At 39.2% G+C, this 27534-nt stretch overlaps 1 protein-coding gene across 2 annotated transcripts in view; it reads right to left on the bottom strand.

The window, feature by feature from the left end:
* chst15 (carbohydrate sulfotransferase 15) overlaps nucleotides 1-23222 on the bottom strand; it is a 34483-nt gene extending 11261 nt beyond the window's left edge. The window contains exons 1-2 of one of the 2 annotated variants that reach the window (XM_075457723.1): nucleotides 22799-23222; nucleotides 1512-2107 (exon numbers count right to left, since the gene is read on the bottom strand). In XM_075457723.1, the coding sequence (XP_075313838.1) occupies nucleotides 1512-1952 (441 nt within the window). In that variant the 5' untranslated portion in view covers nucleotides 1953-2107; nucleotides 22799-23222. The remainder of the gene's footprint in view (nucleotides 1-1511; nucleotides 2108-22798) is intronic. The other variant, XM_075457724.1, reaches the window with a different exon arrangement.
* Between the last annotated feature and the right edge of the window lie 4312 nt (nucleotides 23223-27534).

Raw genomic sequence — 27534 nt, 5'->3', positions numbered from 1 at the left:
AAAGAGTCATGTGAAAAAGATCACGCCCACTTCAAATTCTAAAGCTTTTAATATCAGGACATTAAATATAAATAATCTTATCCTTACCAGGTCTTAAAATTGGGTAAAGACAACCTCAGATGAACAAAAAACATGACAAATTACACCGTGTCAATATTTATCTAACACAGAAATAAGCCTCAATGCTTGTCCACTCTTGCAGCTCCCATGAGAATAAAGAGGGTAAGTAGCGACCAGGTGCTGCTAATCGAATGCACTTGATTAACTGATCATCAGGGAAGTGAAGGCATCTCCATAAAAAACTGAAGTTTTGGCAGTTTGCTGGACATGCAAGACAGTTGCCAATCTTTCCAGGAGTAAACTCCCAGCATGTTCACCCCAAGGTCAGACTTCGCAATGCTCAGAGAAATTGCAGAAAACCTGAGAGCTGCATTTCAAGACTCTACAGGCCTCAGCATGTTAAATGTTAACATTCATGACAGTACAATTAGAAAAAGGAAAGGAAGCAAAACAAGGAGGAAGTTACACGGACATCATATAAATAGAGGTAGAGGATAGGTCAAATTTACAGAGCTGCAGCTCTGCCACATCTTCACTTTTCTTCATCTTCTTTTTTCAGGATATTTATTTATTTTATTTTTTTTGTTCTGTTAAAACTGAAAATTTGTGGCATTAAAAAAAACTCAAACCTGGATCCTTGTCCTTATGTTAATGTGGATTCCATGTCTTTAATTCAGCCAGGGAGAATCTTCAAACTCTAACACTTGAACCTTTATCTGTCCCCATATTTTACGTGAACATCTATGCATTCTGCCCTGAGGGATTTTTTGATCAAACACTGCAGCAGACTGTTTTATTATGACTTGCTCACTCGCCAGTTAGACACAGCAACATTAGGGCCAGTTAATAAAAGATCCAATCGGCTTTACTGCATTGATTGTACCATAACCACACTTTCTTATTCGTGAATAAGATCAATAATAATAATGTTCTATAAGAAATTTACTTTGTTGCAAATAGGCTCGACATAAGCTATTGTAATTAGGACTAATAATTAATTGCACTGGGATTTGACATGAAATGGACACTGAGGGAGCCACAGGGACAGTGTGTTGGAAAACTCTATGGCTCTCTTGGATCTATGGATCACTTCTGAAAAAATAAAAAGACCCCCACAGTCATCTGGTGTAACACGACATGTTTTATGAGATTTTTAAGTGGAGTTTTATCTTTTTAGAAATGAAATTAGACATGGCACTCAGTCTAAATGTATTGGACCCTTACTGAATGAATGAATGAGTACTGATTTGAATCACGTTATCTCCAAGTTTAAATGAGAGATAAAGATCATGTTGGGACATATTTGGTGATTAATATAGGGAGATAACATTAATAATAGCATTATAGTATAAAACATGGAGATATTCTTTACACAAGCTATCCTTAAGATCCATTTGGCTATATATTGAATTAGGACACACAGATGTAGCATATGCTTTGATTTTACTCACATGTTGATCACTCTTAACCAAAGCTTTAAGCTCTGGAAGCTGTCGACTGCTGCGAAACTCCACCTTTGATGTGATGGACTTGACCACTATTTTGATGTGTGCGTAGTCCTTCACTGAAGAGAGGTTAAAGGCAAAAGGTCCCGGGCTGACCAGGCTACTGAAGTGGTAAGGGGACGGGGTGAGGAGGAGGCCCTTTTTGTCCCCTGTCAAAATATATGAAGCCATGATGAGGAACATGACTGCCACGCCAAACAGAAAGCCATAGAGTCGGATCCTGCGGAAACAGCCCAGGCTTGTCCAGCGTTTCGGCAGCTCCCGTTTCACCTCAAGAACTGCAAACAAGTTCATTGGCGTATCGTCCACCTGCAGGACCAGTGGCCTTTTGCGGTAGTCGTCCACAGTGGAGCCCAGCAGGCTGTACTTGTAGTCCATCTGTGTCATGATGTCCACAGCATGCGAGCCCAAGGTGTCACAGCTCAGACACAGGAAGGTAATATGGGCCAAGAGTCATTCAGACTAGGCATTTTGGGATGAGAAAATGCCCAATAGTTGATATCCATGATGGGTTGTGGAGATCAGCACACCTCATCCACCTGCTTACCAAAAGAAAAAGGGAAGTTAGCTAGGAGATACTGATTATCAATAAAACATTGTCCCACTCTTTTCATGTGTAGCTGCACTGTAGGGAGTTTAAATACAACAACAAGTATTCTTTCTTTACCACCTACACCTTCCACTCACAGCTCTGTGTTTCTGTGCAGGGGGAGCAATATACCGATATGACAGAACGAGTAAGAAATTGACCAACTCATTATCATCACTTTATACTCCAGAGGGGGATCATTTTTTTCATGACAAAGTGCTGGGCAAAAATCATGCAAGGCAGGTCTCGCACCAGTTCACTCTGCACATCGGAATCACAATATGGAAGGAGCGATAAGGACGAGGACTGCATTCAGCCTGAGAAGTATAAGGAGGGATTATATTATCAGAAAATAGTATTCCACTCTATGAACTCACAAGGATGAATAGTCACCCACAGATAAAAAGGAGGGCCAGTGTCTAAAAGATGAAAGAATTGGGGATGTTTAACGATAGTGCTCCTGCAGTGGAACACGTCAGTTTTATCCTTGAGGCTTTCTTTGTCAGAAGCAGAGCCAACATGATTGGATGTGAATATAATACAGTACAGTGACAAAAAGCCTACAAAGCTTTGGTCTAAAACAGTCTTCAAAGGATGGATGTTCGAGTATATGGCTGTTTTACACCTTCACACTTAAAACTGCATGAATACAGACATGACACTGGTGTATGACACACCTGCAATCTGCTCCTGCTTGCATATATCATGAGATACCGGTACGGTGGATGTGAGTCATCGCTCCTCCTCACATTTGCCGATGTTGTCTGCTGCCCCCCGCCACCACCTATCGCCCACACCTTCAGCACGACTGATAGAGCTGATAAGAAGACAGCTGGAGTGTTCCTGCCTCCCTGCTCAAGCAGTGTCATTTACCCCCAGCTGGGCCTTCGGCTTCACCCCAGAGCAACAGTCATTGTGGGAGACAGGTGTAGACATAACAGATTCCACTCTGAATAGATTGAGACTCAGACTTCCAGCCCTATTCCAGCTTTAGTTCAAGAAAAAAAAAGGAAAGGAAAATAAAGTGCTCACTGTAGTTTTGACCTGTTTATACTGTTAACTATAAAATGGAATTGTTCAAGCAGAATTATCCTTAGTACAAAAGAAGAATTAATCAGAGCCTGTTCAAACAGACCAGAGAAACAGAGAAATCATTTTGAACAAATTAAACATTCAACAAAAATATACTGGGGGGTTTGCTTTATCCAAATATAATGACTCCATCCCAGATCCATCATAAAGACGGTTACTACAATTTCATATATGCTCAGGTAAAGCAAAGGAAGGATGCCATTTCAAGGATTATACTGTCTACTATTGTGAGCATTTGCACTCCTCTGTATTTTGTCGTGCCTTTAGCAGTTATCGACTGCTGGCCTCCTTCAAAAATGCCTAAGTCATTGTCGTTGATTGTTGTGCTCAAGGGTGTGTAAGAGGGAGGGAAGATGGGGGCATAAGGGTAAAATATGGAAAGAGAGGGAGGGAGAGACAAATGAAAATAGATTGGAGAGATGGAGGGAGTATGGAAAGAGGAAAAGAAGGAACTGTGTCATTGATGAAAGAATGTCATTCTCAAGGGAAGTCACATCTAAATCAATCAGTCTGCTAACTGCAGCAGCATGCGACTGGCAGCTTGACAGATCTGCTCTATTCATAAAGCAAATACATTGCTCCTGTCCATCAAACCTGATGAAATAGCTTAACTCCAAGAAAAATGTCCACAGGGAAGTGGGCAAAGGGAACACAAGGTGCGTAAGCCACCTTTTCCAGCTGACAAACCATCAAATCAATTAAGGTGAAAATGCAAATTTTAACAATTAAAGTTTTCTTATTGGGTGAACCTATAACATTATTACCAAAAAGGCTACTTTACAGTAATACTATTTGAAAATTCAAAAATCCAACAGCAATTATCAGTGGATGGTAATTTCCTATCTGAAGAAATGGTCAACATAAATAGCATGGCAACCAAAAGCCTTAGACCCCCACAGTCTGATCAAGAAGTTAGAATGCTGCATGGACAAATACAGTATTAGGCAGAGCAATTTTCACTGCCCATGTTTTAATCAACATTTTCATCTGCTTTACAGCTTGCTCCTTTAAAAGAGGTCGTTGGGAAAATGCAAATTTGGAAAAAGAAAAATAGACTTAATCGCCTTAATTTCACAAAGGAAAAAGTGTTTTTTCATTTAAACAGCCTTTGTGAATTAGTTCAGGACTTACTCTCATAAGCAATCTTCTGTTTTCATTTCTAAAGAAGAATCATAAAACACACATGCTGACATGAAGAAATAAAAACCCAGTTAAGAAGAATTCCTCTCTTGATTGTGGCTGCTCACAAGAACAGTTTTTTTCATTGTCTTCCTCCTTGGAAGTTTTGTTTCCATTGGAATTACCATCACTCTCTTTTATTACAACCATACTCAGTGTTCCCTCTACAGCTATCAAACCACAAGCTCAGTTTTTCAGTTCAAATGCAAACTTTGTATAAATCAACCTTTGAAAAGTTTTCATAAAACTTTTTTCACAATCTTATGAAAAACACTCGACTGTCAGTACTGGAGATTTTGTATCCAATTCTTATTTTTCCCCAATCATTGTTTTTACATTTGTCATAAAGGGAACAAATATAAAGACATACTATCAAAAATATTAAATTCCAGTATAACTCTGCTTTATTCTTCCCTTACACCAAATAAAGCTTACAGTTTTCTAGGCTCTGACACAAGGCTCCTATACTGAGCTTGATAGTGGAAGATTTCCAGCCCCGTCTCATCAGAAATTGTAATTATGATGTACAGGATGTGGGGAAGTGCAAAGCTATGTGGCTGCCTACCCCGACAAACTGAGTAGTTTCAGAGGAACACTCCACAGTTCATTACAGAATCAACTTGCACTCAACACAAAATTTTATGTAATGTACACATTATGTGTGTAAAACAAAACAGGTGTATACAACATAAACTGAGGCCACTAAAACTGTACAAGGCAACTATTACATGGCCAATTACAACAAAAATGTGCTTGCAGTCTATCATATATACCATACAGTTATCCACCTCAGAATGAAATAGGTAAGTGAAATTTAAAGGGTAGTGTTAAGACTAAGAAATTTGATTTGACCTTAGTCTCGAGTCTTTCACACTTGCTACTTATTCCAGTCTAAATAACTTTGTTTAAAATGTTTTTACGTGCCATAATATCTCAAGTCGGATCAACTACTATGATGTACTTTTTCTCACTTGTATGCACCGAGTCTGTTATTTATGTATGTTTTCAATTTATTAATTATTTTCATATTCTGTATTATAGCACTTTGGGTCTGGGTAAAACTCAGTGTCATCTCACTTTAAAGATCAATCACATTAACTATATAGATAATAAACTTCAAACAGGATCGGCAGGACTGGCCTGACTGCTGCGTTGATGGCTCCATCCCTGTGCAGTGAAAACAGGATTGGACAAGGCTTTAATAACTCATCAGAGGAAGACCTCTCCATACTGCCTACCCTGCCATGCAGGAACATATGAGGGCAATCAGGTAGATTTGTTTAAAGTCTCTCATATACACCCCTCCAAGCTGCTCGTCCCCGCTCTGGAAAATCAACTAATCTCACAAACCAGCAGTTAACTGCCGTTCTTCTTTGTACCTTTTTTTTCTCTGATAAATAATTATTTTCTTCGTGTTTATTACTGTCAATTCAAGATGTTTGTTTGTGTGAAGAGCTGCTGTGCAGATGGAAAGAATACCTTTTTATGTATTTTCCGAAAGCACCAATCTAAATCTATTGTTAAGTACTATTAAGCCATCTTGTTGTAGCAAATCAAAACTGCTTTTATGACAGCTCATGCTGTGAAGAAGAAATGTGTTTTCTTTGGCATTGATTGTGTGTAATAAAATGACCAAGAAACTAAATAATAATTCAGTGGATTCACTTAATCAACACTTCCATGTTGGATTTGATCAAACTATCCCTTTGGACAGGTCATGTTCCACAGGCTTTTAAGGTTGCTGTAATAAAACCCTTACATAAAAAACTACTCTTCATCCAGGACTGTTTATCGATCTATACGCAATCGCCCTTTTATGTCTAAGGTTCTTGAAAAAAACTGATGCAGCTCAACTTTGTGATTATTTCCACATAAGTAATCTGTTTGAAAATTTTCAGTCAGGATTCAGAGCATATCAGATTGCAGAAAAAGCACTGCTCCATCTTATCATGAAGATCTCATGATACAGTATTTTACCAACAGAGCCCTTCACTCTCAAACTGAATGTTTACTTGTTGTTCCTACAGTTGAGTTTCCAAAAGTAGAATAGGAGGCAGGGCCTTCAGTTATGAGGCCACTCTCTTGTGGATCCTGCTGCCAGTTTGGTGACCCTGAAACATCCCATAGTTATGCTGGTCGAGACTGCTGGCTCGCTCTGTTTTCTTTTACTCCCCATGTACATATAACATTATTTTTTCAATAAAGTGTCCCTGGCTTGGTGCTATGGTGCTTGTTGACCCTTCTCTCCTGTCGTTTCAACCCGCAACCGGTGGAAGCAGATGTTCCACCTTTCCCGAGTCTGGGTCTGCTTGAGGTTTCTAACCGTTTAAAGGGAGTTTTCTTTCCCACAGTTGCCTCATGCATACACAGGACTGCGGATTGAATCAAAGAAAAGTTTTCATGTGATCTACTGATTGCCTTGGCGAAGCAACTTTTTTCTTCTTTTTTTCTTCTTTTGAATTGGCATTGTATAAATTTGACTTATTTGAGTTTTAATTAAGTTGATTTTATTTGATTATGATTGGATAATTGGTTTGAATCCAATTCAAGCCAATCATCTTTGAGATGACATTTGTTTTTAATTGAGTTGAATTGAATTGAATTCAGTTGAGTTGAGTTGATTTGAAGTGAACTGAATTGAAACACATACACGATTCTCTATGTTTCAAATATTGGGCATGAGTAGTGGCCTCGTGTTTTTGTTCTCAGACAGCAGAAATGACATGAACACTCCACAGCCCTTTAATCATTTATTCCTCAAACCAAAGCAGGTAATTACCTTCATACCCAGCTGGAGAAGCAGTCTTACCTCCTCAGCTCTCCATGGTGAAAATCAATTACACAGCCTGCTTGATGAGCCCAGCTGATTCAAAGCTAAGTACAAGCTCTTCCTCAGGTTGCATAGAAATCACAGCTCAATATCACAAAAAAAAAATGTTGAAATGTACTTATTATCCTCAAAAATCCCTCCTGCGTTGTTTTCATCTTCAACCACAGGGGAAGATAAAAGGGTCCTCTACTGTATTGGGCATAAAACTAACCAATTTACAAGGGAAGTAATAATAATTTATGATATCAGATATAATAATTAAAATAATAATAGATTATTTAAATATAATAATCTATATTTTAGCTTATGTTCTTTTTAAAAATGGTGCAGGACGCTTTTGAAAAAGCTCTGCAAGGCAGTTTGCTTTAGAATACAGTATGTGTGTATACATGAGAGGACCGACAGAATGTCTTAAATGTTGGACCATCTTTCATTATTCAATGCTGTTTACTTTGCTTAGCATCTAAAACTGCCCTTATCGGCCTGAGCAACAGGCAGATTAGAACTTGCAACGAGACTGGAATGTTGAGGTTTTGCACAGAACCAGTGGATAAGCTTGAGCAAGCAAGATTCATATAATCTTGAGAGGTCAAACCTCAAAGGCAAGTTAATCACTGGACGCCAAATTCATTGTTGCATTTTAAATCAAAGATGTAAATTATGGAGGAAAGTAGAGTAATGTATGCAGTAAAAAACAGAGATTAGTGGAGATCTTCAAACCTTTGTTCAAGGTGCATATACATACAAAACATAAGAAAAACCTGATGGAGAGGACAGAAAAGGAGAGGACAGAGAGACATTGACAACAGGACAATATTCTGTCCAAGAAGTTCTTGTGTGCAGCTGCCTTGAAGTACTCTGAGCCAGTTTGCACGAACCAATTTAAACCACCCACTGTCATTCTGGGGACCATCTTGTAAACAAAACACGCCATTTCCAATTAAGGACCACTTACTCTAAAGCAAACAGGCAAAAATGAAAAACAGAACTGACAGCTAATGACTCAATTCAGACTGTGAGCAGAATGTCCACACTGCCTGACTCATGCAGTTTCCCATTAAAGCTTTTTCCACAAAAATTGCTGATGAGCTGACTGAAAACACAAAGTTTACTGAGGATGTGCTTTTAATTCTGAGAAACTATTTGGTCATCCTCACTGTACAGCCACTATCTTCTTAAAATCTTCAAGAGACGGGAAGTGGATTTTGGTTAGTGTCCACCAACAACACAGGAAGCAAAGTCAGGGCAAGAATGTGGCAGAAGCGGTCAGAATGAGGAACAAAGGGGGTGTCATTGCTGTGTCAGCAGGAAGAAAAAAAAAAGGTTTTCCAACAGACCGCTCACAATAATTAAAGTTGAGCATGAGGCCACTGCAAGGGAGAAAACCATGAAACTCAGTCTGATATGTGACACCAGAGCAGCCTCATGATTGGTCAAAGGGAGCTGATGATAAATAGCTGAGAATGAAACTGAGAATCCCTATTTTATTTAGCTAAGTGCATCTAAAAAGTAGAAAAACTGCATAAGTTATGGACCAACACCTGTTAGATATCTTAATTTACACAAAATGTTTATTCTTAATTTTTAGAGCTGATCATATTCAACTGTTCTAATCAGATGGGGGTAAATCAACGAGGATTGTTTGGCCCCTTTTGCAATCATTGTCTTTACAACAAATTCAGCTTAACTTTTTAAAAGGGTACTCTAACTGGAATACCACAGATGAGGAACTAATAAAAAAGTATAGCCAGAACAATGATCGAAATGTCATGCTGTACACGAATGCTATGTGGAAGCAACAGAAACTACAGTTCATCTAAGGGCCATACAACGATGGCTCCAAAAGTGAGTCAATGTCCACAGGACTCCATTCCAAAATGCCTTAAATTACAACAGTAACTAATCTGTTTGCAGCCTTCTAAACAGTTGTTTTCCTTTTATAGCAAAAGTAGATTCTAATATACTAAAAACAATGAAAATGACTCATGAACAGTCCCAGTCTGCCCTACATGACAAAAGCCACGGTAGTTGAAATCTTTTCTTGTGAAGCAGTTGGCAGCTGCAGGACTTTGATTTGGTTTGTTTTGTATTAGCAGTGATTAATACAGGCTCACTATAGTTTGAAGAAATTGAACAGTGACTGATGCTAAATAGGCTGCTGAGCAATCTTCCACTGCTTTAAAGGTAGGGTAGGAGATCCTGGATTTTGAGTCCAGCGAAGCTGCATTTTCAAAATACACCGGTAAAAAGTCCCAACCCTTTTCTTCACTTTCCCCCCGAAGGCACGCCTCTAGAGTACATGAACGCGCACGAGCACGAAGGTGCACAAGCGCTGTTCTGACAGCAAGCATTGATCGTTGCCGTATTTAGTATTTAGTATTTAGTTTATGCTAACTATACGTTTAATAATGCTAGGTGCTAGCCAAGCTGGCTCTAGTTTAGCTTCCTGCCAAGCTTCTGGACGCGTAATTCGTTCACGGAGCAGGGTACGCGCACGGGGGGGAGCAGATTGCAGTTTGATAGACGGCATCAGAATCCAATCATTGTGAACGGTCCATTCAGTATGATTGGATAGTGTTTTTCCTAGATTGTACGTTCTAGAGGCCACTAAAACTTTTCATATTTGTGTCAAAACTTTTAATTAGTTGGTTGCAATGGGGGTGTGAAGAGTATTTCAAGCAATATGTAAAAAAATGTTCCAGAAAAAGATCCCCTACCCCGCCTTTAAGTAAGTGAGAGTAAAGAGAAAAATGCTAATTATGCCCGTAGACAAACGAAAAACAGTTCAACTCTGGTGTTTTTTTTACATCTTAAAATTTGTAAAATGCTTTGTTAACCATCGAAACAAATAAATGCACACAATTATGTGGGGAAAAAAACAAAATTATGAGCTTTAATTATGGAACATTTATTTAGATAAATGAAAACAATTGGAAAAGGCATCACTGGTGAGTGTAAATAAAGAGAGAACCACAGCAAGCTGTTGAAGCATGAAATTAATCCTTACATTAGCTTGGAAATACAAGAGAGCATCTGGAAATATGATTGTTTGAGAGTACACATCCACAATGTAACACAGAGACCTCTCATACACAACCATCTAACAAAAGCAAAAAAGAGAAGATGAACATTCTTTGTGTGCCTGAGATTGAATCAATCCCTCAAATTACCCAGGGAGAAATCATCCATCACCTTCATCCAGATCACACACAGTTCGCCAAAAGATCACATCTAATTTAAAGGAAGTCGGCCGTGAGACCAGAATACCATCTCCCCCAAGAGACCAGAAGACCTGCCCTCGACCTTACGAAAGAGCCATGGCGTCAAATTATCAACACAGCCCCCGGACAGTCTCTCTGCAGAGGAGGATGGTGAGTAACATGGCCTCTGCCCTAAATTCATAACTGCAGCTCAGCTGGGATCACGGCCCCAGTTCAGCACTTTTCTCCATCTTATCTTATATTCAGTGTATTAATTTCACTGGCAGCCTCCCACAACCAGAGCTTCCCCAGAGGTGGATAAGTGCTTATCATGGTGTCATTAAAAAGTGCAGAAAAAAACCATGGCTACCATTTAAATTATTGATCGTGGTAATGGGTATATTGCAAAGACAATCGGGTGTCATTTTCTCTACACTAAACACACTGTGTACAATGAGAATAAATTGAAGACCGATTAAACAGACGGTTTAAGATCATATTTAATTTCAATGGAAGTTTACTTTATGTCAACTTAAAAATAAAGGACTTTTTTAATTTTTTTATTCTTTTTTAGACTTTTATTCATTTTTTTTAAGGAGCTGTGTCTTTAACAGTATGACAATATGTCATTGAGATTTCTGTTGTAAATGAAGGAGCTGCAAGTTTTCATAGCCATTTTCAATGAATAATTAATCAGGATGAACTTGGAATCAAAAATGGAATGTGTGTCTAACTTACAACCCAGCTTAACAGACTTTATTCCCATAGGAATTTAAAACATTCTGGTTATATTGTGTGTATCTGAGCATATACATATTTTGGGTTTAAGCTTGCTCACATCTAATCTTACAATCACTTGAATACAGTTTCTACGTGTTTCCCCTTGCATAGTGTTTTTTGTCTGTGATGTCATCCTAGACGCTGAGTTGTATTATATCTTTTGTGAAATAATAGTGTTGGTTGAAATAAAATCCTGGAAAAGTTCTATAATTCTGAGTGGCAGAGGAAACATAACTAGGTTATAAGGCAGAGAAAGAAAAAAAAAGTAGAGACAACGTAAAAAAAACTTGATTAATAGATTCTTAAAGCTGTGTAGGAGGACTGGGTGTTTGGAGGATTTCCAAAAGATTGTTTTTTCATCCCCTTCAGTTCCACCCCTGGTATTTTGAATTCTCAGTCATGTGGGTGGAAAATTCAGCCAATAAAATTTACATCGAGCATCGTTCACAATCCACCAACATTCCTGTTCTCTTAGACGCTGGATTTGAAACTTCCAAACAGCACTACTTATAGAAAGGGATATGCATGATCTTGCACAATAATGATAATAAAACAACAAAATAACATGATCAGCTCCAGAAATTGAATGGATTATTCTTGCGCTCAAGTGTAATCAATTTAGCCTGGTAGCACATGCATAACCTTTTTGATATAGAAACAAAAGGTAAGAACGGTCCTGAAAACATACCTAAAAAGACTCAAACAGGACACAACACTGACAATAACTTGTAGTTGCTACAAGTTTAATCTGATCAAACCTCTTGCTTCAGATGACTCCACAACACATAATCCTACTCCTTTTCTCAATCTATCGATAAGACCTGACAGCCAGGATCTCTAGAGTCTAATCTAGAATCCATCTTCCTTTTAGACAGACCCAGAAGATGGGAATGTTAACAATTTTAAGTGGAATGCCTCTCAACCCTCAAAGTATTATAAAGTACTCTGATCCAGTTTGGCTCTTTCGGAGTACAAGAAGAAAAATAACACTTGTATACAAAGGAAGCCAGATGTTGTGGGTAGCACTTCCAAGACTATATTTAACTGTAAACCAATATTGCAATTATAGGGGATTTTTCCACGCAAAATTTTGTTTTCCACTGATGGTCTAGACAAGCAGGGGAAGATCTGTAAACAGTGTTCTGCACTCTGGAATGACCTAAACCTCAGTTTGGTCAACTGCAACTACAATCCATATACAGCCATATATATATAAAAATAAGCCAAGGTATTCAAAACAAGTTCTCTGACAGTGTGCTCCCAACCAAAGGATTTAACAGTGATTAAAAATGTTTACACTGAAACTAAACCGACACATTTTTTGGAAGCCATATGGGTGATGCATTACTGCTGGCCTCCAACCCTGTATCTGAGAAATGCCATGTTTTTGGGCAGGCATTCCTTACTGTATTGGTCCTGAAATAAACAGCTTATATATGTATCTGCAATGTTTTGCATGTCATTCTGTCTCCTATTTTGGTTCAGACTAGAGTATTTTGTTTACAGCATAGTTAGGCAATGTCTGGCGTTTCCGGTAACACCACCAACAGATTGACGACTGTAATTTCTGCAAGGAATCTAGTAGCTGGGTTGAATTTCACAAACAATAAATGGGTTTGCAGTCTTGCAGTTAAAACTGGTACAGTTATTCATATTTCCCTCAGGATAACTTCTATAAACAGATATTTACACATGAATATGCAAAATCTGAGACAGGGAAACAAGATTTTTACACCAGAAACTTCCTGGTTTCCATTCACAGCCTAAATAATGAAACCCAATGATACTTTTGCCAGCTTTGATGACATGTAGAAACATACTGCAGATTGGCTGAAATACAATCCCAAAACCATCTGCGTAATCACCTAAAAATATTTTTTTTATTAGCTCTACAGAATTTACTAGCACTTGGAACAGAAAAGTCTTAGCTATGCTGGAAGCCCTGAAACATTGATTGTTGCACCTAAAAGCTAAGTCATCACATACTATCACCTGGGTTCTCCCATATTTATTGCCACTGTATTCAAATTATTGTATTCCTTGTGTACTTCTGTGCGCTGTTGTTGTTTGAATACGTATTACCTTCACCACAAAGTTAGCTTGACCACAAATCTACAAGATGTGCAATGTGGCTGGTTGAAATACACAAAAGTATCCTTTAATTTATGCAGAATACATTCACAATTGCATTACATGGTATTGGCATTTTTGTTTATATATATCTGCTTAACCTCAGTAGTTTAGCATTATCATTGCGAGTTTGCTCAGAGATGAAATGATAAACACATTGGATTAACTGTGAATGAAAACAACTCTGAACTGCTCAAATGTCAGACTGCATGAGTCAACAGGGTGTGGCCAGTGAGTATTCCTTCTGAAAAGGTTTTGAAACTCAAGTTAAGCTCAAGCTATTTAAAATAGGGGTAAAGGTAAGGGGAAACATTTAGCCCTGGTTATCATAACTACATGGCATGAATTGAGTGTATGAATAAAGCCCATTATGTGGCATGTCATTCATATAAAATGGTACCTACATGGCTGGGTGGACACTGTAGCTGCATAAGGAAACCTGAAATACATAAGACTCCTTTTAGTTTTAATACCCCACAACTCAATAATGGGGTAACTCATTGTTACCAGAATTAGCATAACTTGAGAATGACATCTGCTCTGATGTGGAAACATGGGTCACATTAAAGGATATGAACAACCTACCTTTATGGTTGTTTCGACTGGAGGCTTTGTCATCAAATATACATATCAGACTTTGACTGAAGCTGAAGAGACTTGTGTATCTCCAAAAAGCAAACAACTGCTCTTGTGAGGATTCCAGGAGTAACTCAGCTTAAAGACATTCAGCTTTTTTAAGCATAGTCTCTTGGTTTCCAGCAACAGACCATTTCAGCTCTGGTGGTCTGGAGTCTTTTATTAAAGATTACACTTTTCCATCTGTGACTGTGTGATGATGAAGAGAAGGACAGCAGGCTGTGACGTCTTCAGAACTGCTCCCTATTTCGTGTCTAATTTCCAAGTTTATTAAGGCTCTCCAGGTGACATGTAGTAATCCTCAACAGTAGTTTCACGCCTAGTCATCTCAAACTGTGCTAAGCCTCCTGCCAGTAACAGAAATGTGCATGGATTGAGTGTTTGCCCACGACTGCCAAGAAAGTGTGTGAATTAAGAGAACATAGGCTATTACCAGATCTGCTGGCTTACTGCTCCCTCACTTGGGAGTGGGTCTGATGCAAACAATTTTAGGGAGGCTACTTGAGGGTATCCCAGCAGATCCATAATATTAACTTGGCCTGTGGATTTTCAACTTATAAGATGCTGTGCTTTATCTACTCCCCATTACATTATACACATGACTCCACAATAATGAAACCTTACACAGATTCTTCAGGCTTAACGGACAGGCAGGCAGGCAGGCAGGTTAATTCTCCAAATTAAAGGTGAGAAAAAAGGGGTCTCTTTTTAATACAGAGGAAATATTCCAGTGTATTTTTTATTCTTAGGGTTGCCAATATGTTCCACCTCTACCAGAGGGATTACTTACACTGTAATTTGAGTGCCAGGTAAATCACATATATTAATCTATTCAGTTCTGCTTCCTGTAAGAAGTAGATAAGAGCAAAAAAAAAAGAAGAAGAAGAATTTTCGCTGCTTGGTCCTGATAAAACGTCCTGATAAATGATGATCTTCTACAATACCACATCCATCTTGCAAAGCGTAACAATTTCTTCGCTACACTAATAGTTCAATGGTAGCAGCTGTCTGCACAGATATGAAACTCCAGCTTCCAATGAACTTGGTAGGGATAATCCCACAAAATGATAGCTGCAGTAATGAAAATAACATTTTTACAAATTCATTGTGACCCCTGCCAGGCCGGAGTGTGACTCCTCACTGCCAGATATCGTTGAAAATGTAAAAAAAATAACCCTGTAGGTGTGTCTGACACTTCAACTGGACATTTCAAAGCTGCCTGATAAATGGAACTCAATGTTGACCTCTGACCTCAGCCAGACCTGCAGCCAATAGGCACGTGCATGTTACGACGTCACCTCTTGTTTGGGTTGAACAAGCCCCAGGGCTGCTGCTGTTGGCACTTAATAACCGCATGTTCAGCTGTATCACGAGTAAGGGGGAGAAAGCACAAATTGAGCTGGTCAGTGATGAGACAGATAGGTGTTCTGTTGGGTGAAATTGTTAAGTACAATCTTGGTGGTTTGTAGGTCATTCAAAAAATAAAAAAATGGAAGCATGGGGTGGCTAAGCTATTAAGTGGTTGCTCATTTTAAAGGAATAGCCCGAGGTAATTGGAAAATGAAAACATCTCTGTGGTGCTGTATATTGTTTAGGTCCCCACAGGTTTGCACTGGGGGACAATTAGGCTGACATCTGGGTGACAGATACTGGAGCAGCACCCAAACACAATCACTAATAGTGGTCCTCTATGGTACCCAAAGGGATTCCATGGCAACAAATGAAAGCATCCATAGCCTAGTATTGGAGCATAAACTGTATTTAACGTATTAAAACACAGTAACACCAGATATGAGACTAAAATAGGTCAAAGTCTTAAGTATTTCTACTTAAAAAGACTTTAAAGTCCTAAATGAGTCGTGGTGGGCTCTTCAACAAATTTATAGCTATTACAGCAACAAAGTAATTATCCAAAAATCTAGATCTAGAAATGGCCCCACCATTTTGGGTCAGTTTGCTGGGTATAAAGTTGTATCTTTAAAATAAATAATTCACAGCATCCTTTTAGAAAACCTTCCTTTGTAATATTTGGCCTTGGTGTAAAATATTTTCAAGTATTTCCAAGTCAAAAGGATCGAGCTGAAGTGAAATCTTGACTCAGTGCTATTAAAGTACAGTTCAGCGCTTACCGTTCTCTTTTAATTTTGTCACTAAAGTCTAATTTGATTAAATTTGTTTGTCTGACTTGAGTCCAAGTCATGTGACTTAAGTCTACACTTCTGACATACATGATCCCTTAACAACCAATCCCATAAATCAAGCTACACACAAAAGGAGAGTCTGCTCATTTGTCAAATTCAAACTATATGGCACAACTCGGTACAGATGGTGAAGGGTGTAAAAGCCAGTTTATTTTAGCATGCATCATTAAAACAAGCAATGACCCCCTAGCTTTGGCAGTGGTACATGAGCATTTCAAAGGCAACACACTGTATCGAGATTACACCGTCTTTTGTGTTGTTCCAGAAATTTGTTGTAAAAACCTGTAAATGACTATTTGTACATCCCGCTGTACAGCCCACATGCTTTACAAATAAGGCCAGGGGTTTTCATGTTGTGATTTCGCATCGTGTGTTGCGATTATGAAAGCATGCATCTTGCCACTCTTGCGTAACATAGGAGAAAAAAAAGCTGCTTGCAAGTAACTCACTTGATAAAGTTGATGAATGTCTATTAGTGTGGTAGTTAAATCACTAGAGGCTCATCAGTCACAATGACAAGCAGCATTGGACCGCAACTTCATCCAGACAACATCTTCTGGAGTGGTTGCTCATCCACAACCACATAAATCCTCACCAGTGATCCACTACTCTTCATCAGGAATATATAACATAGCTTCATTGGAGGACCCATCCATCACTGGCTGCACTGCATGCACCATTACTTTTGAAGTCCAACTCCTTTACTTAAACACAGCCAGAATGCAGCATGATCTCCGGAAGAGATTATTCAGTCTGAAACCACTTGGCTTACAAAAACAATGTAACTATGAAAATATAAGCATCAAAAGAGTTACTGTTGACAGGCACAAAGCCAGAGATGGCATCTTTAAGAGCTTTAAATATTGCTCTTTACATCTCATTTTTCTTCTCGATTAAATCATGAGTCAGTACAACCTTGAAAAATAAACTTGAAACAAGTTTCCATAGGCCAGTGAGATGTTACCAAATTCCTTTTTTTGTTCAAACTTTTTACAAAATGGCAAATTAATTCATTTCAAATGATAGAAAAGCCACATGTTTTAGCATCTGCCACCAATGACAGTTTGGCATTTCAGGTTTGTTGACTTGCATCCATCCACCCATTTTGTGCTGTTTACCTGGGACCAGTGTGTGGGGTAGTCAGAGGAGCAGAAATCCAAGGACCTTCCACTCCCCAGCTACCTCTTGTAGACGCTCAAGGGGGACAATCAGGTGTTACCAAATCAGCCAAGAGATATGAGTCTGGGGACTGCCTCACACCAGATGCCGGATTCACCTCGACTGCCTCCTCCGCTCTGAGACTCTGTGCTCCTCACCTTTTCCCTGAGGGTAAGCCCAAACACCCTTCGGGGGAAGCTCATTTTGGACATGTGTAGCTGCAGTGTTACTCTTTCGGTCACTACCCACATCTCGTAACCAAAGGTGAAGGCTGGAAAGTAGGGTGACTAATAAATCAACATCTTCGCCTTTCAGCTTGGCTCTTTTTTTAAATAATTACTATTACCTTTGACAAATTGTTAGTTATTTTGAGTTTTTCAGCACTAACCAATAATCATCAAGCAAAGGATTATGCGGGATGTTTGACCTAAGTCAGATTGATTTTCGAAGGAGATACGGGCAGCAACACTGCAATTAATATTTCCACTGTGGCTTGAAAAAGAATTTATGGAAGCCTGTTGCAGCAAAAAAAACGTATTGAGTTTTTTCCATTGTGGCAAGGTTAGCTGCACTGAGCCTTGCCATGAATGCCTGTGAGCAATCGAGCTGCATTGGGTCAGCGCAAGTGTTTCCACTGCAACACAGAACAAGGTAAAGTTGTGTACCTTGGTGACCTGTACTGTTAGAAGAGTTCCAACAACAGTAAAAACCCATCTAGTGAAGGTTCTCTCAGCTGTTTCAGGCTGTTTGTGTTTGAGATGCTCCACCTTGCAATAAATTAAAACAGGGCAATTGACCAAAGAAAGCAAAATATGTCCATGTCTGTTTGATATTGGAATATAGCACCTCATACAAATCCCATTTCTACTTCCCAATATCAGCATCCTTGCATTAATTTGAAGCAACATGAACAAGAAAGCTTGGCATTTTGTGTGTGCTTTACATCACACACTCACGAGTACTCTGGGGTCTAGGTGATGTAAATATCATCACAAGAGGGTGAACATAAGGCTATATGCCTTTCATTGTTTAAAGAAAAAGTCTTTCTGTAGATGCACATTTATGAAACATGTCTTCCAAGCAGATTTGAAGTGGACAAGCAAGTGTAATTGGATCCAAAGCAGCAACCTAATACAGCTTGAATATATCTAAAAGTGTTCACTAGACAATAAAAAAGAATATCTAAGAGTAAACAGAGAAACACGGGAGCTATAAAAGTATAAAAGAGACATCTATAAAAACAGAGCTTTACCTCTAATCTCCAGAGCCGACACACAAAATGAAGACATAGCTCGGAGGAGGCACCACAGATCATGCTTTGCTACAGGACCACAGCAGTGTGGATGGCTGTTGTTGTGAGGCTGCTGTGGAAACACATGACATTGCAACTTGGCCTGGCACAGTGGAGCTGAAACACACGAACCACAGCTAGCTGAAAAACCATATTAGGAAAGGAGTACATATGGTTTGGAGGTCAAGGGACTACCAGCATACCCTGGCCAGCAGCCCCCATTACATTCTTTACTCTAAGCATCACGCAGCAATGACTGAAATAAAAGACCCCTAACATAGAGGTCAGATGCTTCATTTGAGAAATACAGAGCATTGCTTCAGGCTCTTAGGCTGAAAAGAAAAAAAAGGTGTCAGAGTTATTAGAGCAGGGCAAGATTGTGAAGTCACACAGGATGTCGACAGAGCGGGTCAGATGGACGAGACACAGAGCATCAGCTGACCCGAAATTAGCAAAATGTCCCAGACAAGAATGTGCTCTCACATAAGACAAGGAAATGTGGGGCAAATCAGTTCATCACCAAAGCCTCTGTTTGAAGATTTATAGCCTTCTTCAAATAAAAATTAAAGCAAATGAAATCAGTGCGTCTATAAACAAGAGCATCAGAGTGTTAAATCTATGTGGCAATAACCGCAGGGCGGCAGAATGATTCACAGGAAATTCTTCATTTCAAGTGTCAAAGAAAAATTTGATTCATCTTCTGAGCTTGCACTGTTCAAATGTGCACTTCTACATTTGTCCAAACACAGAGGGACATTTAATTGCAGTCAGGGTCTATTGAGCTTAAAGCCATTAATCTAAAAAGGTCATGGCTCTTTGTATGTCCGCTGCCAAATGCTCTCCAGCTTTCTTGATGAAGCAACCTTAAAAAGGCCATTTAGAATTGAATTACCGAAGATTCCTTCTGCCATTTCACTTGAATGCTCTTCCCATGAGAAATCTCTGACAAACATTTCAATAACAAAGGCAATCTTTCTTTGTCTGTGTCGTGGTAATTAAGTCAGCAGCTGGTCTGTTTTTGAAAAAATGCATTATCACAGAAATCCCTGATGAAAAGTGTCAGAAAGTTCATGTTAAAAGCTGCATTTCCTGCTTTGATCAGTCTGACTAAGTTTTTCCTTTTCAAAATTGACAAAAAGAGTTATGACACACATATTACCCAATCATGGCTCTGTGTCTTTTTGTGAATGGATACTTCATCAGGCCATTACCAAGAGCTAAGTTAACACTACTTTTATGTCAAGACCTATCAGCCAGAAGAATTGCAGCTCAACTTCTGTTGGACACGGTAATGCATCAAAGAGCTCCCGTCACTCCACAGAAATCTGCGGTGAGAGAGATGAACACAAGCAAAAGAGAGTGTGACTGCTGGAGGCCACGCACACTACGCCTAGTCTAAATCATTCTAATCATCCATCCCACTCTCTGTATAATAATATATTGTAGCGAGAAAAAAAGAAACCCCACCACATTTAGAACGCCTACAGCGGGTCTCAGATTCCCACGCAGTCTTTGTCAGCTTGCAAAAAGCTGCACACACTGACATGACACACGCACAGTGCGTATATGTCAAACCACACCATGTAAACAGATTCATTACGAAATGTGTAGCCTGAATTATTGGGCTGATTCTATATAATCAGAATAAAATTTCACACTCTCACACACTGACAAGTGTAGTGGAACCTCACTTGTAATCTGTTCAACTGTAAATGAAACCATATAATCTTAATCTTATTGTCTCTCTGGTTCAAATAAGATGAATATTTCCTCCCACTCTGGATCAGTAAATTCTTTGAGACCAACTCTTTCATTTATCGGTCTTTGTATTTTAGTTTTGTATAAAAGAGCACCAGCATGCAGACATGACTTGTGCTGTTATGGCTGCACTCTGATGTGTGCATAATAACCCCTGCATTATATTAAACCTATGTTTGTTATATAGTTAAAAAGACAAGCCAAAGCAGTTACTCTTCCCAGAAGAAAATCCAATTGCATTCTGGTCACATTCCTCGATCAAATGAATTCATTTCCAGCTGTAGAGTTTAAAAGAAAGACTTATTTCCCTTTTTTTCGGACAGATCAGCGGAACAAGCACTGTCCTTGTGTCAAAATTGTTTCCTTAAGATGGAATGCTTCTTAAATGCCACAGCTAATAATACAAATCAAAGAAATGCAGCAAATCTTCCCATTTAAAAAGCTGCATTTGTGAGGAATAAAAACTGGTCAAATCCAAACGGTACTCTGCTGTGTACTGTCATACACTACCATACTGTGACCAGCGATGTATCCCATTGATACATCACTAACAGAGAATCCAATAATTTACAGTAAAAAAATCTTCTTGGGAGACTTGTTTTTCCAGCTTGGCTTTTATTCTATGCTGTTGGGTTGGCATGACAGTCTTGGGGTGGGAACTGTGAGACCAACGAGTCAGAACCTGCTGGTCACCCACTTGGAGTTTCCATGTGCCTGTGTGGGTTTTCTCCAGGTGCTCCACCCTTCTCCCCACAGTTGAAAGCTGTTAGGTTAATCTGAGAGTCTAATCTGGCCATAGGTGTGAGTGTGCACGGTATGTCTGTCTTTGTGTGCCCAGGTTGTACACTTGCTCTCCCTAAATGTCATCTGATGAAAGCGCAGCCCAAAACAGACCTTTGCAGTATAAAGTATGTATAAACGGTAAATCAGTTGAACCCACGATAGCAGTATCATTGCATTCCTTAATAATTAAACACGGGATACATACTGTAAGGTCAAATACAGTTTAAAGAATGTTAATTAATATATCTACATATATACATGTGGGTAGGGTCATTTTCTGACAAATCAGTCACCATTAAAGCTGTAAATTTACTGTAATGAACTGCAAATTAATTTTCTGACAACTACAGTGACAAACCAGAATTTGAAATACCCTAATGATGAAGTTACTGCCAGTAATCACTGCAAATTTACTTAGGAAATTACAATGTACAGCAGCACCATAGTGATCCTTACAAATTCCTCACCTCGCTGCCATACCGTTTACCTGCCTTCTTTTCATTTAAGCTCACTGTCTTTTAAAACCATTGCAGCAAATCTAGTGGTAAGCAGCAACCACATTGGTACCTAATTGAAACCTCAATGACGGTAATTAAAAAAAAAAAAAAGATATGAGTCATCTCGAGGTGCATTTACCACTCAATAACCAGACCCTCACATTACCTCATACTGCAATACAGCTGGATATTGTGCAAAAGCTTTTATCTATAAACTGTTAGGTTTAGAAAAAAAAATGTTATTGACAGGGTGAAGGATATATCAGCAGGTGCTATAATGGCTCAGATCCTGAAAACAATAGTGCTCGTGACATGTATTGACCAGAAGAACTGTAAGACGAGTCTCTGTATGCAGTTTCACATGAAATCAAGAAATCAAAAGAAAAAGGGCACTTCTATTAGCAGCCATCCCCGCGTTTGCATTTCAGCATGTGGTCTAGTATGTCTTTGGTTGGACAAAGACAAGAGAGGACTACTCCGTCCCTCGAGGCTTCCCCTTCTCTCATTGGTCAGAACAAAATCCTTTTGTTTTGGCTCTTAATGCTGAAAATCCCACATCTCATGAATGGGAGCTAAATCTTCACTTATCAAATAAAGGACCTTTGTCTGAATAGTTTCGAATAGAACCGATCTGTCCAGTATAACTAACTGCGAGGCGATGACATTTTTATTTTTTTTTTCAATAGTTATGACTGGTAATATTTCTCCGGGACAGTATTCGTGCTGTTAAGACCAGCGCTCTTTATCTCTCTTTATATGAAGTAAAAACGAGTGCCGAGTTAGATTAGAATACATAGTGACCCATTCATTCTCTATACGGGCAGCGGGCGCCTCTTCGCTGAAAGGAGTCCGTTATATTAGTGATGTCTCCGGTTGAAGGCTATACAGGGAGCACACACACATAAAGTCAAAATCAGCCAAAAAACTTTTCCATCTCTGCATCCACTCCCTCGGGAGACATGCAGACAGAAAAGCCAGGGCATGAACTTCGCGCACGAGGCGGACACGAGCTTTCGCATTAAAAACGAACAGAAGGAAATAAATGCAGTGACAGGAATCAAAATGCTGATCAGCTCTGACAAAATAACAGAGTGGAATAAAAACCTTACCATGAGTTTCTTGCTTAAAGCCGGCAGCGCTCACACGACCAGCCGGATCACACAACTTCTCATTGCCAGCTTCTGTATTTAATTTTTAAATCACTGGTCACGCGATTAACGGCATTTGTAAATAAATCCGTGTGATTTTGATTTCGTTTCCCTCCGCCGGTGATTAGATGAGAGCAAGTTGTAGAGTCTCTGTTATGTGACAGTCTTTCTCTCAAGATCCCGATGTGAACGGTGTGAGTCTCTCTCTGTATCTCCGTCTTCACTGGTGGGGTGGTGGGGGTGAGGGGTGAGCGGGCGGGCGGGCGGGCGGGGGAGGGAGCAGAGGTCCCCCCCACGAGCGACAACAATAATCTCTCCACAAACACGGTAATCACATCCGCTCCAGTATGATGAGTAGCATCATGAAATAGACACTGAAGGGGCCAATTTATGTCAAATCAAAGAACACCTTTCTCGCTTCTGCAAATACCGAACTCATTCCGACACGCACAGATTATTTTTAGATTTCCAGTTTCAAATTTCTAACTCCACCCCATTTCAATAGGGGTGAATGTTGTGTTGCACGGGTTTATTCAAAGATTCAAACCCTAAATCCGGGAAAAAAAAGTAGGTAGGTTAAAGAAAAAAATGTTTTTTTAATAAATGTAGTGATTCCAATATTTGACTTTGCAGAGGGGTTGTTGAACCCAAGACATGCCATGTTTTCATGTCTCATCGTCTGCATTTAATTTGTCCTCATGCATCCGTGCGTTATGGTCTGTGGGTGTTGCAGTGTTTTGGTTTGGTTCACATCTTTTGGCTTTCTGAGCGAGTTCATTGCTATGGTAAAGCTCTGCTCTGTCTTTGGTTGCTTGGTTTCTGCTTGTTTTTTTATGCTCAGTCCTTTATCAGTATTTCCTCAGGTTTCTGTCAAATTTTGGCAATCATGCCCCCTGTGTGTCATTTGTAGCTTTGCTTATTTTGTCTTCCTGCCTTCGTTGCCTCAACCTTTGCCTTGTGAAGCTCAACTGTACCCCATGATCTGCAAAAGTTTTTTCCTGATTTGTCATTGCCTGGATTTCTTGGATTTATGTTGCTGAACCACCTGAGATGCTGCATATTCAGCATCTTGGTGTGTCAAGTGAGTTTATTTGTTCAACTCATTTGGTTGAACAAATAACTCAGAAGGAGGGGAAATAGAAAAGTAAGAGGACAGTAGAAAATGTTGTGCAAGACAGTCTCAAACTATTCATCTCTTGCATGAATATCCATGAACTAATCCCAGCCACCAAACCCACCCTTCCCCCTTATAGGTGCTTTTGTTGTACACAACCACGTAGACTGTTGTTGGGAGAGTGAACATCAATGCCTTTATCACATCACCTTTATCACAAGTTTGCATGTGATCTCTAGCAATGTGAATATTATATGTTTTGCCATGAGATCGTTTTGCAGGGTGGGTGGAATTCAGGGATAGTAAAAAGGTTAAAAAAGAGATGTAATTTCATGAAAGGGTGAGTGTTTTAAGCACAAAGATGGGAAAGATGCAATTTACTGTATGTCAAAAGATGCATGGAAAAATTGAGAAATTGTTTGAAAGCAATGTACCTAAAAGAAAGATTGGATTGGTATATTTCTCCCTCTGAAGTGCATACAAATTATCAAACTATTTCAGTGCTTAAAAGGCAAGGGTGCACGCCTGAACTGGACACCAAGTGTCTTATATCCCTCAGACAACACTGCATTAAGCACTGTTATTCAGAATCCACTGATATCACCAAATGGGCAAATGATTATTGTCAGAAACCTTTTGCCAAGTACTACAAAACAGAACATCATTCACAAACGTGACTTTAAACTGTCCACAAGTCCTCCAGCTGAAACGTTTCTATCTTTTCTTTGTTCTTACCCTTGAATACAACTCATAATTCCATCCTGTGAAGTACCCCACCCCTCAGACAAAAGTGGCATGAGGGAAATACGACTCATAAGCACTTCCACATTGGAGAATGTCAAGTCTATCGTTTAACAAGCCACAAAGTCTGCTCAAGGAGGAAGGAGGGGTGGTTGGATGAAGGAGCTATTTGCTGTGCTTTTGAGATCTGAGATTGAGATCAACATAAACTCAGCGAGCATTTTTCTGATTTTCTACTAAAATTCTTTTGACGTGACCGAATTATCATGGACAGCGTTTTTTTCTTCCTTGACACTCAGTTGGTTTCATAATTGCATATTCTTTGAGCATATTTATAGTCCGCATCTGCTTCCATGCGCATATGCCACAGAGGCATATCTTTGGGGAAGACAGTCTTAAACTGTTCTGTGCAAAAAAGAAGTCATATGTTAAACCTTGTTCAGAGCCAGTGTTGATGGCGCCTGTGTGGTCTCTGGGATGGACCATCACATAATGGAATTGTGTGTCCTAATCAGATGAATGTGCTATCCAGATTTTTTGTCTACAGTGTGCTTCAGACCAAAGATGAAAAGGTGTATCGAGACTCCTATCAGTAACATGTCCAAAAGCCAGGCTCTGTGATGACGTGGGGTTGTGTCAGTTCCCCATGTAAAGACATTTCACATTTCTATGATGGCATCATTCATGCAGAGAAATATATGTAGATTTTAGAGCAACGTATGCTGCCTTCAAGAAGATGTCTTTCCCAGGGACATCGATGCATTTAACACAACAGCACAAAATCACACTCTGCACACGGTATGAGTAGTGGACCGGACTGTCTTCAATAAAAAAACATGGAGTTTGTTTTAGAAAGCAAAAATGTGACTGACAACCCAGTAGTGTTGCACACCTTAAGATGTGTTTGCAGGACGTATTGGTCCATATAACACCTCAAACACTTCATCACTTGGTATTCTCAACTCCAAAACATCTTATAAGTGTGCGAGGGAATACCAGCATGATAAAGTGGTAAAATCTGAACTGTCACGGCTGTTTTTGGAACGTTGCAGGCCTGATTCTTTTTCCAGATTGCAATCTAAACGACTGTCATTAGTATCCTTTCAATAGCCTACAATCATCTGCTACCAACCAGATGCAACCACAATGTGACAGCATTCTATTATCTAGTTTATTTGCTCCAATCAAATTAATAGACCGTAGCCAGTTTGTATTTTCATATTAGCGACATCTCAAATGTTTGCCCCAAAGTTGCAAGGCAGCTATATTGGAAAAACAGCTACAAAGGAACAAGGGTGTGGTCAAACAGTCAAAAGAAATTACTCTTGGATGTGTTTTCCTCCAACACTGGGGAAAACAGGTGGTAAAAGGTGGAAAATGCTGGCACACGTCTCTGCCTATTGATTGATGGAAAGGATGCACATCTAAAAGAGGCTTCATCAACCTCAACCTGTTCCAACACCCTGAGATGCCAAAACAAACACAAACCTTGCAAATAGGTTAATGCATTTTCCATGTTTTCATCTGTGTATCTTGTTCATGTGTTTCATCATTTCACATCTCTACTTTGATCATTTTGTGTTTTCTATTTACAATGCTTTGTCTCTCTTTCTGGAACACATTCTATATTTCTGGCACAACACCAAGAGTTGTACCATGCTCCATGTTATATTTCTCTTCCTCAAATCAAATGACTAAAGTAAATCCTTATAAATGGAAACGGGTTACAGGGGAAAACGACAAAAGTATCCATTTGTGACTTGTTTCTGAAGAATTAGGCCCTTAGTATGAGCCAGTGGACTTGCAGCCATAGACAATGGAAAGCACAGACAGAGTAACTTCAAACTAGATTAGTAGCCAGAAATAATATATCTGTTTTAAACATAGTAGCTACACTAACAACAATAATGCCCATTGTATTTAATTTGAAGTTCAAATCTCAGAGACAGATTGCTCGGTATGTTGTTGCCAAATGGGAAAAAATCTACTTTTTTTCATTTGGTTGAGTTGACCCACGCAAACCTGCACTCCTGCAGTATAATAACAAAACAAATAAAACAATGCTTTCGACCTGGTATTGTCCAAGGTCTCTATAGAGTTATTGATGGACTACTGTAGTCCATAAACTCACCATATTTTGACAGATATCAGTTTGAACAATAGTATTTTATCTGTTACTGTTTCTACCCTACCTACCCCCATTTTTGCATGAGATAAAAAAAAAAAAAGACGTGGGGTATGACTCATCTTGACGTGTCTGGATGATTCAGAGCTTCAGGAATCAAAGCTTGATTGTGGTGACCATGCAGCATGTGGCAATGATTCTGTCTGCGGACAGAGGTTTCACTTAAGAGCGCACTCAGCTGGGAAATAAGTTGCCTCGCATCATGTTTCCATGATGAGAGCACAATTCTGTTCCTGCTGTTGAGTCAGTAAGTCTGAAACATTTATTCTTGCCGATATGATGTTTTTCTGTTCGTTTGATGCAATGAATAACTAACCCATTAAAGACACCAAGTGCGATTAGGTCAAAAAGGAAAGAGTTTAGAAGTTAGTTAGAAGGAAACTAATTAAAATATTTCTGTGTGTGTTTCAGGTTTAGAAAATTGTATACTTGAATTTTATTTATTTTCTTTTGTTCTTTTTTTTTATTATAGCAGTTGAGACAAATTGAGATTATGTGACTTCATGTGCGAGTACAGCATGTGTGTCGAAGGTCAGTAAACTCACCTTAGAGCCAGTTCCAGAAAAAATGTTTGACCAGCTATGTGAGACCAAAATCTCAACTAATGCAGTTTGTCTGTGTCTTTCAATTTCCTTTTTCATCACTCACGCCCCAGTA

This window comes from Odontesthes bonariensis, chromosome 23 (assembly GCF_027942865.1).
Source record: "Odontesthes bonariensis isolate fOdoBon6 chromosome 23, fOdoBon6.hap1, whole genome shotgun sequence".
NCBI classification, from domain to species: Eukaryota; Metazoa; Chordata; class Actinopteri; order Atheriniformes; family Atherinopsidae; genus Odontesthes; species Odontesthes bonariensis.
This window is presented reverse-complemented; position numbering and strand designations above follow the sequence as displayed.